Genomic DNA, 14,535 nt, shown 5'->3' with positions numbered 1-14,535 from the left:
TCTACATATTTTTCGTAAAAAAAATCGCATTTATTGATTGGTTTGCACAAAAGTTATAGCGTTTACAAAATAGGGGGTATTTTTATGGCATTTTTATTAATATTTTTTTTACTAGTAATGGCGGCGATCAGCGTTTTTTTTTTTTTCGGTACTGTGACATTATGGCGGACAATTCGGACACTTTTGACACATTTTTGGGACCATTGGCATTTTTATAGCGATCAGTGTTATAAAAATGCATTGGATTACTATAAAAATGCCACTGGCAGTGAAGGGGTTAACACTAGGGGGGCGGGGAAGGGGTTAAGTATGTTCCCTGGGTGTGTTCTAACTGTAGGGGGGGTGGCCTCACTAGGGGAAATGACCGATCTTCTGTTCATACATTGTATGAACAGAAGATCAGCATTTCTCCCCCTGACAGGACCGGGAGCTGTGTGTTTACACACACAGCTCCCGGTCCCCGCTCTGTAACGAGCAATCACGGGTGCCCGGCGGCGATTGCGCCTGCCGGGCACACGCACAGGGTCGGGGGCGAGCGGGGGGCGCGCACGCGCCCCTAGTGGCCTGCGCGAGAGCCGACGTTATATTACGTGCTCTCGCGCAGGGGAGCCAACCTGCCGCCGTAAAACGACGGCGTCAGGTCGGCAAGTGGTTAAAGAAGTAAAGGCTTAATAAAAAAAAAAGACATATATATATATATATATATATATATATTTTTTTTTTTTCTTTGCACATGATTAGGTATTCAATGTGAACACCTTAACCTCAACCACTAAACTAAGCGAACATACACCTTGTAAAGTGAACACTCTCTGGCCCAGATTCAGGTACATTTGCGCTTTATTTGCGGAGGCACAGGGCAACGATTTTTCCCTGCGCCCCCGCAAATATTTTGCGCTGCCCTCGATTCACGGAGCAGTAGCTCCGTAAATTGCGAGGGCGCGCCGGCAAAATTGCCCGGCGTAAGCGCGCGCAATGTAAATGATCACGCCGGGGGTGGGAATCATTTAAATTAGGCGCGCTCCTGCGCTGAGCGTAGAGCGCATGCTCCGTCGGGAAACTTTCCCGACTTGCATTGCGGCAAATGACGTTGCAAGGACGTCATTTGCTTCAAAGTGAACGTGAATGGCGTCCAGCGCCATTCACGATTCACTTACGCAAACGACGTAGATTTTAAATCTCGCGACGCGGGAACGTGGGTATCCTATAGCATTGGCTGCGCCTGCTATTAGGATGTGTAACCTTACGCGAAACCCGATGTACGCAAACTACGTAATTTGCGCAGGGCTCGCGCAACGTTGTGAATCGGTGTTAGTATGCAATTTGCATACTATACACAGATCACAATGGGAGCGCCCCCTAGCGGCCAACGCAAGAATGCAGCCTAAAATCTGCGTGGCATAAGAGCCTTATGCCACGCAGATTTTAGGCTGCAGTCGGCGTAGCGATGTTCCTGAATCAGGAGCATTCGCTACGCCGGAGCAAGTAAGCAATTGCGCTGTGTAACCTATGGTTACACAGGCGCAATTGCTTCTTGAATCTGGCCCTCTATTCCTTTAGTAAATTAACAGCAGTGTGTAATTGGGGTATCTGTTGAATCACATTCTTAAAAAATTACAACATTTACTACATTTATACAGCAAAATGAAGGAAGGATTTCTGGACATAGCTTACTAAGCTATGACTAAGCACTAAGGTTTGGTGTGAAACGCATTAGCTTGTACCCCGTTTGCTGTGGCGTGTATCCTGTGTTTTCTGTTTTACAATAAAAGCAACAAGTTTTGGAGTGCGGCTGTCCAGAAATCCTTCCTTCATTTTGCATTATCCCATGCATTGCCAGCACCCGTGGCTTTGGATCAGGTGATGAGATTTTCCTGACCAGTATCCTTGAGCGGTGATTTTCTCTACTACATTTATACAATTTTTGGTTTGAAAAGCTTGCAACCAAAATTACTCAGTTATGCAACACTGTTAAAAGGTACAGGACAATGTAGCTTTGCACGTTTTTCAATTATTAAAAAAATAATTGAAGTGAAAAAATGTCTTACTAGATCATGCCGAATTTGTGAATACTACAGTTTAGTGACATTATAGAAAGCGTTTTTTGGCACATTACATTGTTGATATTTAATACGAAGTACACCCATGACACTGGTGTCAGAAAGAATTATGGGTTTTCTAAAAACAAAACAGCACAGCAAGGACATTTTCAGATTGTCTCTTTCAGGCCTCGTACACACGACCGAGTTTCTCTGCAAAAACCAGCAAGAAACTTGCTGGGATTTTTTTTTTGCCGAGGAAACCGGTCGTGTGTACATTTTTCGACGAGGAAACTGTCGAGGATCCCGTCGAGCCAAAAAGAGAGCATGTCTTCTTTTTCCTCGACGGGAATGGAGAAACTTGCCTTGTCGAGTTCCTCGACAGCCTAACAAGGAACTTGACGAGGAAAACGATGTGTTTCGCCCGTCGAGTTCCTCGGTCGTGTGTACGAGGCCTAAGTGAAACTCCATCAGTGTGAAACTGGCAAGCAGACAGGGTTAGGGGGATTGTTTGTTTGTTTTCTTAGATAATTTAGCTATGTGTATTAATTTGAGCTTGAGCTATTGAGATTTGTAGACATGTTTTTTTCATCAAAGAAGATGTGCACTGCCCTATACCATGGCCACAAAGTACAGCTTGTAAATATTGAAATCATCTCCTGCCTTTAAAATAAAAGGTTGTGTTTTTATTTACAATTTGCTTTAAAGGGCAATGTGTTTATCTACATCCTTTAATCACTTTACTGCTCACTAAATTACATAATAATACGAGTATAAAGAAATACAAACACACATGAAAAAGTATACTTTATACCTTCCTTTAATAAATCATCATCCTCTTGAAAATTGTCTAGTTCGTTTTCATTTTGGGACAAAAATATTTGAAGAGTTTCATCTCCAAGACCTGATTAAAAAGGAAAAAGCAAAAATGTACTTTGTAATGTTAGATGTATAACCATTAATTTACAATTACACTGAAAATAAACAGGAAACGTTCGCCCCAATACAGAATTTCTATTGTTTTAGAGCTTAGAGGAAATCCAAAATAGAGACATGGAAGAAAGACGACGAATAGGGAGCTGGTTGTCCATCGATTCTGCCTCTTTTTTGATTGTGAACGGGTCATCAAGGCTTTACCAAATAAATTATTTGCAATTTTTCTGGACATTTTTTTAAAATAATATTTCCTCTCCACAGGTGTACAACTGTTAGATCACAACAATGAAGTCTGTATGCCTTAAAAAACTACCGGATGAAAACAAAGCATAAAAACACACCCAAGTTTCACAATAAAAAGCTAATTTTAATATTTATTCTTTTATCTATTTTGATATTTAAAACTCCCTGATCACACTTACATTCTGTGAGCTGTAAATGAAAACATAATTTCAGAGGGTCCCTGAGATCTCAAACTTTTTTCAAGGGTTCCTTCCACATAGACAGGTTGAGAAAGGCTGCACTAAGTGTCCATTCACAGAAAAACACAATTCCCAAAAATGCAGAACAGAGGGGTTTCTTGCTGCCTTTAAGCACTGAGCATAAAATATGGCTCTAAACAACCTAATGTGCATGGACACATAGGATAACATTAGTTGCTTCTACAGGCAAAACGTTAAACTCCTCTAGGGGCAGTGTTTTTTTAAGCCAGTGTGCATGGACCCTAAGGAAACATGAATTCCTAAATCAGGGACAGAGATAAGATTTTTATGGCCCGCTCTGTGTGAAATCAATGTTATTACACTACTAATTTACTGACAAGGTACATGGGTAACCCTTAAAAAAGTTTGTATTAACATTTATTACAAAAACATACAGATGTTCAAACATGGTTTTTGTACAATCTTAGATGTGATTAGTGCTTTCAAGTCCACAGTGCTAAATTATTTACAATGTAATAATTGAAGAGCTTATCAAATGGCTCACCCAATGTGGCTTTCAATCTCTCCAAAATGGAAGTCTTTGTAATAAGTTTATTTAAAATGTCTGCAGCAATAATTTGTGCTTCACTGTATTTTTTTTCTAGGATATCAATTGCTTCTTGAGTTTTCTTTACATCCATTCGAGTGTTATCAAGTGTCTCAAGTACGCATCTGTGGAAAGAAAGCAAAGCATAATCTCAAGAGGTCTGAATACCTATGATGTCTTTAAAGTCTGAAGGTTCTTATAAAAAATATTGCAAAATACCTTTTTAAAAACATTATTGCCATTACCGATAGTTAGTTAATGCTTAATTCATGAAAACTATGGCCCGGATTCACATACATGGTGCATATTTATGCGGGCGTAGCGTATCTAATATACGCTACGCCGACGCAGCGCACAGAGGCAAGCACTGGATTTACAAAGCACTCGCTCCCACTCGCTCTTAAAGATACGCTGGGTTTCCTCGGCGTAAGCCAGCGTAGGTGGAAGTGGGCGTGAGCCATGCTAATGAGGCGTGACCCCATGGAAATGATGGGCCAAGCGCCATAAAAGCATGCGCTGTCCCGTGGCCGCATCCCAGTGCACATGCTCAGAATCACGTCGAAACAACTGCCTAAGATACGTCGAATCACTGCCTACGACGTGAACGTAACCTACGCCTAGTCATATTCACGTACAACGTAAACGACAAAAGATATGCCGGCTTGTGTTCCCTGGTCCATACCTTTGCATGAGTTGCACCTCCTATATGGGGAATAACTTTACGCCGGACGTACGACTTAAACAAACCACGTATATTATGCGACGGGCGCAAGTAGTCTAATATACTGTAACTGCAAATCATAGTGGTTTTTGATAATTTATTGCAATATTTTTTTAAAGTTTAGAAACTATTCTATATTATTATTTATCCACATTTCTGTGTTTTGATTCAGCAAAAGCATAGGCTTTTGAAAACTAGTGGGGCATGCAGTTATTGAGCTGCCATGCAAAAATTTAATTTACTAGGAAGTTGTTTCTCAGCTTGAAGAGGTGTATTTGGAAACATTTTTTTAAGGTGTACTTTACATGGATCTTTATTTTGCTTCTGCCATATCCATATGGAGATTTAAAATGAGTCTGTAAAGAGATACATATGGGAGCTACCAGTGCGAAAACAGCTCTTAAGGGTGTAAGTTCCAAGGCTGTCATTGTGATACCGGTTTCAAGACTTAGTACAGTATGTTACCAGGAATAAGCAAGCAGTCTGAAAGAAGAAGTCTAAAAGTCTGAATGCCTGCCCTGCATGTTTGTGGCTGGGAACACGATGACAGCTTTGGAGCCTGCATGTTTAAAATTAAGTCAAAAATTATAGCTCCTTTACTGCTATTCTCTTCAAAAACCCAGTGGTTGAAGCTTCCACTTGTAAGCCTAAATTTCAAAAATGATCTTTCTACTCTTTGGAAAGTCTTATTTGTGTACCCATGTAGATTCCCATAAAGTATATATACTTGTACCTTGTATCCTTATTGTAACACAATGTGTGACTTACGTTAACTGATTATTTGTGTTGTAATGTTCTTCAGTTTTCTTCACGAATATACTTCTAAAGTTATCCAAAAATAACTGCAATATGTTTGGACCAATAAAAACCTTGTCTTTTGCTGCTGTGCTTTCCTTTGAAATCTGGAGCTTCAGTCTTTCCTGTTTTGGAAAAACACAGATAAAACCATATTCAATAGTAATTCAGGTGACTGGAACAGTTTTTTTTACAGTACGAGATAAAGGCCTAGCATCTGATATCATACAGGGCAAAACCTGCCTTCTGGAGTTTTGCAGCTGCCATCCTCTGGGATTGTCCAGATCAATGGTGGTTAACTCTCATGATATAGAGAGCCTCGAGCCCAGCCCTGATGTCACCAGAGGGCCACACATAATATTCATTGAATGTAACAGAACAGGAGATGGTCAGAGACACAAGCATACTGCAGGAGTTGTTGGAGACTAGAGGTATGCTATAGAAGACATTGATGCTGGGTTCACACCTCTGACGAATGCAGCTCACAGCAGGGGTCCGATGCATCCCTGTTCTCCGTTTCAGGGATGGATCAGGGACAAATTTTTGCCTGCATTTGGCCCTGAACGGAGCCAAAGTCACACAGGAACTCTGTGCAAGCAGCTCCGGAGCAGCAACAGAGATGTGTGAACCGGCTCCATAGAGAGCTGGTCACAATCTCCTGTCATGCAAATTTGATGTGGAGAAATCTGCATCCAATTCGCACTAGTGTGAACCCAGCCTCATAGACTTGGGGATCACTTCTATTGCTGCCTATTTACAAATCAGCGCTTTCACATTGCTCCCTACAGCCTCCTTAAAACTCTGTGCCACATTTGATATTGCTTTTAGCAATATCCACTACATAAGATCAAAGAAAAACAAACATAAAAATAAAAAAGGGATAGACAAGATAGAAAAAGTAACATAGTATGAAATAAATTAAACAGGCTACTTCACTACTAGAAATCATTTTAAATAATATTTTTCTCCACTGGCAGCGCCTCTCCACTGGTAAGCACCTAGGTAAGAAAAAACAAGACTACTGTTTGCTGGAACCCCGAGGGCTTTACAATTAGTGTCAAAGAGCTGCATGGGGTCCCCTGTGCTGTAGATTGAGCACCAGGGGTCTAGATTGTCTAGGGTGGGGGGTGCCCAATTTTTTACAAGTGTAACGTGCAAAAGGTGCAGTTAGCATTTAAGGTGGGCTTTAGGATGGAAACATTACTGGCTGCTAATAGAGAGTGACATTATAAGCGTGTAAATATTTGTTTTATACCTGAACAATATCTCTGCAAAGTGGAAGATGATATGGGTATACATTAGATTGTAAAATATCTAGTTTCGGATCATTTGTAGAATTCATAGAAATTTCAGAATTGCAATGTCCAGCCCATGGAACTTGATTATTTTCTTGGAGCATATAACTATGAATCAAAGAAACAGCCAATGCTATTTTCTCTCTGGAAATATAATACAGAAAATTGTAAGCAACAAAAAGACATTTGCGGTACATATTTGTAATACATGCACATTTTCTAATGTCTTATACCCTTAAATACCGTGCAAGTACGCAAAAATTCCTGCTGATCTGTCAAAAAAGCACTCCTAAAGTTGGCCATACACAGATAGAATTTCAATCAGTGTGTGAGCTCTCACTCAAGAGAAGTCAATTGTTTAATCAATTTTTACTGAAGGAACGTGTTTGAAAAAAATTCTACCAATCAGTGGCTGCCGCCAATCAGCTGCATATTTGATCTTTTTGTGGGTTGACAGCACAAAGCATTTTTGTGGGCTGTGTGATGTCATCCCTGCCCAGTTTTATTTTTCTAAAATATTTAAACTTTCTCTCTATCATATTCTCCACAAAACAGAGACTAATGGTGATGAAGTCCAAACATAAGAACTAGGAGGCCTAATTAGACACCCTGAGATAATACAGGAAGTGTACGGAGAGCACAGGGCAGCTTTACATTTCTACCATGATCAACAGATACTTTTTTGCACTTATTGAGCAAGTACAACAAAACATTTTCCATGGTACATTTAACAGACCAAAAGGGAGCAATTAGGAAAAGTCAATTGTTAGGGTTTACATACACTTTAACAATAAAAAAAAAATATTGTTCTGTACAAATCCACATTAATAATGCAATGCATTTTCCATGAACTGTAATTTATTTAGAATAACACATAAGCTGCAGACATACCGTGTCTCCTCAGTGTGGGTCTCCATAATCTTGTGTTGCATTATGTAGTATTTGGCTTCTCTGTGGATAGCATCTTGTGACCAGCTGTCAATCCAAATTAGCTGACAACCACTTAAAAATCCTGGATATTTTCTGCAAAGAAACACATCATTTGGACTTAAACGGCTGCTACCGAGATACTTAAATGGTATATATAGTATAAAAAAAACTAATCCATAAAAATAATAAATCTAACCTTCGACAGTAACTGGACAATGATGGTATCACAAACAGACCTGCAGAGTATTGCTAATTCAAAATATGCTAATCACACTGGTACCACAAAACAAATCATTAGCAGCAATAAATACAAAAAGTACAAGTAGATGCCTCAACAATTACTAAAGCTGACATACCCCGAAGCAGTTTCCAAAAGTTCATGGTATGGTGGAATGCATATCATTATCCTCAGGTAAGATTTCACTTGAGAAACAAAGTACTTAGCTGGATCATAACCGAGATGGGGGTGTTTTCTCCGTAAAGCAGGACCTAGAACCTAAAGACAATTGTTTGAAAATCCATCAATTGGCTATGTTGCACCATGGAGGTGGCAATAAAGAATCAAGGTAGGAAAAGACCGTAATCAGTGATCCACGGCATGGTTTATGATGTTGCTACAAAGCAAGCACAATGGCTAATGACAAACACCACCATCACTACAAACAATAATCTATATAAAGCTTGAAAAAAAGTAATTTGTTTTCTATAGTTGTATTTATCTTTTTCATTGGGAATGATGCCCCTTCAGTTTTTACAGCTGGATGCATGGGCTTTTAATTCAATAAGAAAAAATTGCGCTTATCCAGAGAAAGGGTTAATGCATATAAATTAATATAACGCAAGACAAAAGGATATATAAACCAAGGGGAAAATATATATATGGAAGGGAAGGCAGCAGTTTCTAGTGCCGAGGCACAAAATGTATGGACTAGAGAAAAGGAGGGGTTAAAACTGCGCCATAGCACCCAGACTCATGAATTATAAAGTCAATTGGAAAAATCAGGGTTTGGAAAAAAAGAAAGTCTATAAAATTTTCCAGGGATTCCACGATACTGATGTATGGGATAGTGGATCCCACCCAGATGATCCACAATTATTCGTATGTAACTTGGTTACCAGAGTCATGAGCTGCTTACCAGATCATAGACTTAAATCAGCGGTCGACTGTGACCCAGCCGCGGCCTTTGAGGAAAGCAGGGGGGGGGGGGGAAGCCCACTTCCTAGATGTGTCAATCTCTCCCCTGAGACACAGAGCTGTAAGTGACGGTCCACCGTGATAAACAGCACTCAAAGTGTGAAATCCCACCACCGGTATTAGGAGCAGCTTACCAGAACTTCAATCATAAACCACAGTCGGCTGTGACCCAGCCGCGGCCTTTGGGGAGATCCCACTCCCTAGATGGAAGCACCACTTGCACCCTCGATATTATAGAATGATATCACCGCACAAAAAAGGGAAACAGCAGACATAGCATAATTCCGTGGGATAGGGTATTTAATAAAACCATAAAACAATAAAAGGTTTACTCACATTTGGAGAAAAACACAAGGAGCATTTAAATTTGCCGGCCGGCATGTATCAGAGCAATGCCCGTATACCAAACGTGATGACGTCACCGCACGTCCTCCCAGACGCGTTTCGTCATTGGACGTTATCAATGGGATCCCATTGATAACGTCCAATGACGAAACGCGTCTGGGAGGACGTGCGGTGACGTCATCACGTTTGGTATACGGGCATTGCTCTGATACATGCCGGCCGGCAAATTTAAATGCTCCTTGTGTTTTTCTCCAAATGTGAGTAAACCTTTTATTGTTTTATGGTTTTATTAAATACCCTATCCCACGGAATTATGCTATGTCTGCTGTTTCCCTTTTTTGTGCGGTGATATCATTCTATAATATCGAGGGTGCAAGTGGTGCTTCCATCTAGGGAGTAGGATCTCCCCAAAGGCCGCGGCTGGGTCACAGCCGACTGTGGTTTATGATTGAAGTTCTGGTAAGCTGCTCCTAATACCGGTGGTGGGATTTCACACTTTGAGTGCTGTTTATCACGGTGGACCGTCACTTACAGCTCTGTGTCTCAGGGGAGAGATTGACACATCTAGGAAGTGGGCTTCCCCCCCCCCCCTGCTTTCCTCAAAGGCCGCGGCTGGGTCACAGTCGACCGCTGATTTAAGTCTATGATCTGGTAAGCAGCTCATGACTCTGGTAACCAAGTTACATACGAATAATTGTGGATCATCTGGGTGGGATCCACTATCCCATACATCAGTATCGTGGAATCCCTGGAAAATTTTATAGACTTTCTTTTTTTCCAAACCCTGATTTTTCCAATTGACTTTATAATTCATGAGTCTGGGTGCTATGGGCTTTTAATTGGTTGTGGTGTGAGAGGGTGGGCTTAAGTTTCCAATGACTGGTAAGGGCACTGTGAATGAAGACTTCAGCCATCTGACAAGTTCCCTTTTCCACGTGTAGTAATTGTAATGGCTTTATTAATCTGTTAGCTTGTCAGACATTGTATTGTTGTTTATAGTTTATGTCCTCAAGTGGTTTTTGGTGTAGTCAAATGCCTGCCTAGCACCCAGGTTAAGGACAGCCTTTTAAGCTATTGTTTGGGTTATTGTTCAAGATTGCTCACTGTATGATGGTTTTTATGACTGGCCCATGTTCTATTTGCAGTAGCGGTTGGCCATATGTTAAAAAGCGCTACTTTAAGAAAACTGTGTTCTTGCCCTATCAAACTTAAATACAGTAGCTTCTATGTCACTACTTGGCAAGGCTATTTTAGATATTGGATGTTAATCTATATGTACCACTTCCTCAAACTCAATCTATCCAAAACCAAACTTATACCTCTTCCTCCCCCATGTGTCCCTTTCCCTGAGCCCATCCCCGCATGCCAAAGTTCTAGGTGTAGTCCTGGACTCTGAACTCTACTTTAAGCACCACGTCCTATCACTGCCCAAATCTTGCTGCCTCTACCTCTGCAACGTCTCCAAAATACTCCCTTTTCTAACCAATGACACAACAAAGCTCTTGATTCCCTCCCTGGTCATCTCTCACCTTGATTACTGCAACTCCCTCCTTATTGGCTTACCTCTACCTAGTCTATCACCCCTTCAATCCATCATGAATGCTGCAAGACTCATCCATCTTACCAATCGCTCTGTGTCTGCTACTCCTCTGTCAATCCCTCCACTGGCTTCCACTCACCCAACAAATTAAATTCAAAAAAACTAACAACTACTTACAAAGCCATTCACAATTTATCCCCCAGCTACATCACTAGCCTAGTCTCTAAATACCAACCTACTTGTTCTCTTGGTCCCTGACAAGAATCACGTCGAAAAAAACGTTGTTTATTCTAGACCATTAAAAACGGTTGTGTGTACGCGGCATAATAGTTATATTCCATTACCCAACAGTGATGATCTCTCTGAAAACCAACACAGACTTCAAATACGGACTAGTAAAGTGGGATGTTTAGAAAAAACATTTATTTCTGTCTAGGTACCCAAACCTAAAGTTCTCAGCATGGAACCAGACATGTTAGCAAGTGGTCTTGCCTTCAAACTAATTCCTATCCTCATGAAAACATGGTATTTACATAATGTACTGTACAGTTAATAAGCAGTGGAGTAAAGATAGATCAATAAGTAGCAGATTTTGAAACACCTACCTGCAGGAGATCGTTCATTTCTTCAGTGGTGAATAAGGAATCATACTCTCCACAGATCAACAGGCTGTTAATGACATCTAGACAACTATCAACCACAAGCTCATCCGCCTGACAGGTATTAAAGACAGCACAGTATTACTATGAGAACTAGTGTCTTCGAAAGGAATAATGTTATAGAAATATTTTTACATTTTTAAACCTAAGGCCTCATTCACACCGGTGCAATTTGTCATGCAATTTGACAGTTCTAAATCGCATGACAAGTCACACCCCATCGCCAGCAATGGAACAGTTCAAATTGCTGCGAATCATGTCGTAGTGACTTTAAAAAAGGGTCCTGCACTGCTTTTTGCAGATTTCATTGCGACTTGCATAGACTGTTAAACTAAGTCACAAACGCCAATGAAATAGGAGGTGCAAATCGCACTGATCTGAGGCTTTGATATCGTACTGATGTAAACCCTCACCTTGTAAAATGACCCATTTAGTTTAAAATAGAAATGAAAGGCAAAGCATTTGTGTATAGCTATTAAAAAACATGGGCCCGGATTCACGTAGCACTTGTGTAAATGTGCGCCGTCGTATCTATGCACCTTGTCCATAGAACTAGATACGCCTGAAAATAGGCTTCCTACGACCGACGTAAGTTTCCTACGCCGTCGTATCGCGGGCGCATATTTACGCTGGCCGCAAGGGGCGCTTCCATTGATTTACGAATCGAATATGCAAATGAGGGAGATACACCGATTCGATTCACGAACGTACTTGCGCCCGGCGCATTCATATACGCGGTTTACGTAAGGCTTACGTCCGGCATATAGTTAAGCCTCATAAAGCAGGGGTAAGTCATGTTAAGGTATGGACCAGGGAACAGCCGTCGTATTTTACGTAGTTTACGTAGTAGTAGGTGAATAGGGCTGGGCGTAGGTTACGTCACGTCGTAGGCAGTGATTCGACGTATCTTATGGAGTATTTACGAAGTGATTCTGACGCATGCGTACTGGGATGCGTCCACGGGACGGCGCATGCGCCGTTCGTTCGGCCCTTCATTTCCATGGGGTCACGGTTAATTTAAATGTATCATGCCCACTAACTTCCTACTTTGAATTAGGCGGGCTTACGCCGGCCAATTTACGTTACGCTGGTGCAACGTAGGGAGCGAGTGCTTTGTGAATACTCAGCTTGCCTCTCAGAGTTACGTCGGCGTAGCGCATATGAGATGCTCTACGCCGGTATAAAGATGCGCCGAGCTACGTGAATCCGGGCCATTATAGATACAGTTGTCCCTCTTTTTTTATAAGTGATCACATACCCTCTGTTCTCAGCAGCATAAGGAGGTCAAAAAGCTGGAGGAGGAAAAAATGGCATGCTGATCTTACCGGTGAATGGCTGTGTGTGTGTGTGGGGGGGGGGGGGGGCTGGGCCAGGATAAGTCTGGTCATTGTAAGAGAGAAGACTGAGTTATCAGCACAGTTAGCAAACTGACCACGCTGTGCTCTCATGCCTAGCCATCATTTTTTAATAGGAAAGCACCAAGTATTTCACATAAAGGAAGTAATACAAAGAGGATAGGATACTTTTTCATACTGTTGCGTGATACAGCATGCACATATCAGGAATATGCAATTCTGGGTTTACATATTCTTTAGTGGAGCTTTCAAGATTTCTGTAATAATTATATTGACGGGGCCTCTGGGGTGGGGAAGTATTTTTAGAATTGTAAAATAAAGTATAAGATAAACATCACTCATTTTACATTTTGCCTAATTTATGATTTTACAGTAATACATGCTTGTATTGCCCTCTGCTGCACAAGTTCAAAATTGCAGTAGCACTTTACTACTGAAACAATCTTACACTGGTTTAGACACTGAGTTTGATTTACTAAATGCAAAGAGGCTATCTACTTTGCAAAAGAATTGTTACGTTGCAAGGGATATTCCACGCTGGGAGGGAATTTGCCTTAGCTCAGAGCATGAGATGAAGCTCTGCTGACTTTCATCATCCACCCTACTGTTTTTTTTTTTTTTTTTTTTTCCTTTACACAAGTTAAGGTACCATTTGCAAAGTGTATTTTCACCACATTCACTAAGTTGAGGGAAACTTCCCTTGCAACGTTAACAGATTATTTGCCTTTATTAACTCAACACCAGTAGCTTGAAATAACCAATAATGTACTAGCCTTTCATAAATGTACTTTATGTTTATATCATAAGTAATGGACAAATGGCTAAATCTATATATCCGTAGAAGCTAACATTATATTCTTAGCCTTTTACCATTTAAATGTCAGAAAACTTTACTAAGGCACTATGCACCAATGTCATGCAGGCTGAATAACTTTGAGCACAGTTTTGTTTTTTATTTTATTTAATATAACTTAATTAAAATACAGAATATGACTTTGTTTAGTTTATGTAATTACACAGCCAATAAAATGTTCTATTACATCTTTCATCAGGAGAAAGTGCAACAAATCCATACCTCAAAACTTTATGAGATAAAAAAGAGGGACGCGTTTTAGCACAAAGCATGTAGACAAAAGACTTGCCATGTTCCTAGTGGCGTAGACGAAAGCCCTATACACACGGCCCAGAATCTCGTCAGGAAAAAAACGTCGTTTTTCCTGACGAGATTCTTGGCAAGAATCTCTTGCTGGTCAAGTGTACAGACACTCCATTCAAAAGAACTGCCGTTCTTTGGAATGGAGTGAACGCGGTAACGTCATCGACTACGACGAGCATGCGCTCGTCACATTTGATGCCGTCGCCGCCATCTTGCTACACCCTACCTATGCCTAGAAAGCTACCGCACATACACCCTACCTATGCCTAGGAAGCTACCGCACATGCGTTGAAGTAATTTCGAGCATGCGCGAGTTTCCACGGCGACAGGTAAGTATATACACTCACAACAAGAAAATAGAGACCAGGTTGTCTATTTTTCTTGTCTATATTCTGGGCAGTTTTCTTGGCAAGAAACCTGAAAGCCTCGTACACACGCACGGTTTACTCGGCAAGAAAGCTCTGCCAGCAGTTTTCTTGCCGGGAAAACCGAGCGTGTGTACGAGGCTTGTGTCGCGTTTGCACTTAGGTTACCTCTGTT

The 14,535-nt window shown here is 41.0% G+C and overlaps 1 protein-coding gene across 1 annotated transcript in view; it reads right to left on the bottom strand.

Annotated features, from left to right (window-relative positions):
• The window catches only part of LOC120937061 (dynein heavy chain 5, axonemal-like), a 342,938-nt gene that overhangs the window by 103,384 nt on the left and 225,019 nt on the right, over window positions 1-14,535 (bottom strand). The window contains exons 69-75 of the mRNA XM_040350003.1: window positions 11,431-11,538; window positions 8,102-8,241; window positions 7,707-7,838; window positions 6,776-6,959; window positions 5,494-5,645; window positions 3,963-4,129; window positions 2,854-2,943 (exon numbers count right to left, since the gene is read on the bottom strand). Of these exons, the coding sequence (XP_040205937.1) occupies window positions 2,854-2,943; window positions 3,963-4,129; window positions 5,494-5,645; window positions 6,776-6,959; window positions 7,707-7,838; window positions 8,102-8,241; window positions 11,431-11,538 (973 nt within the window). The remainder of the gene's footprint in view (window positions 1-2,853; window positions 2,944-3,962; window positions 4,130-5,493; window positions 5,646-6,775; window positions 6,960-7,706; window positions 7,839-8,101; window positions 8,242-11,430; window positions 11,539-14,535) is intronic.

The sequence above is a fragment of the Rana temporaria genome, chromosome 4 (genome assembly GCF_905171775.1).
Source record: "Rana temporaria chromosome 4, aRanTem1.1, whole genome shotgun sequence".
Taxonomy (NCBI): domain Eukaryota; kingdom Metazoa; phylum Chordata; class Amphibia; order Anura; family Ranidae; genus Rana; species Rana temporaria.
The sequence above is the reverse complement of the archived record's forward strand: the minus strand, read 5'-3'. Positions and strand labels throughout refer to the sequence as shown.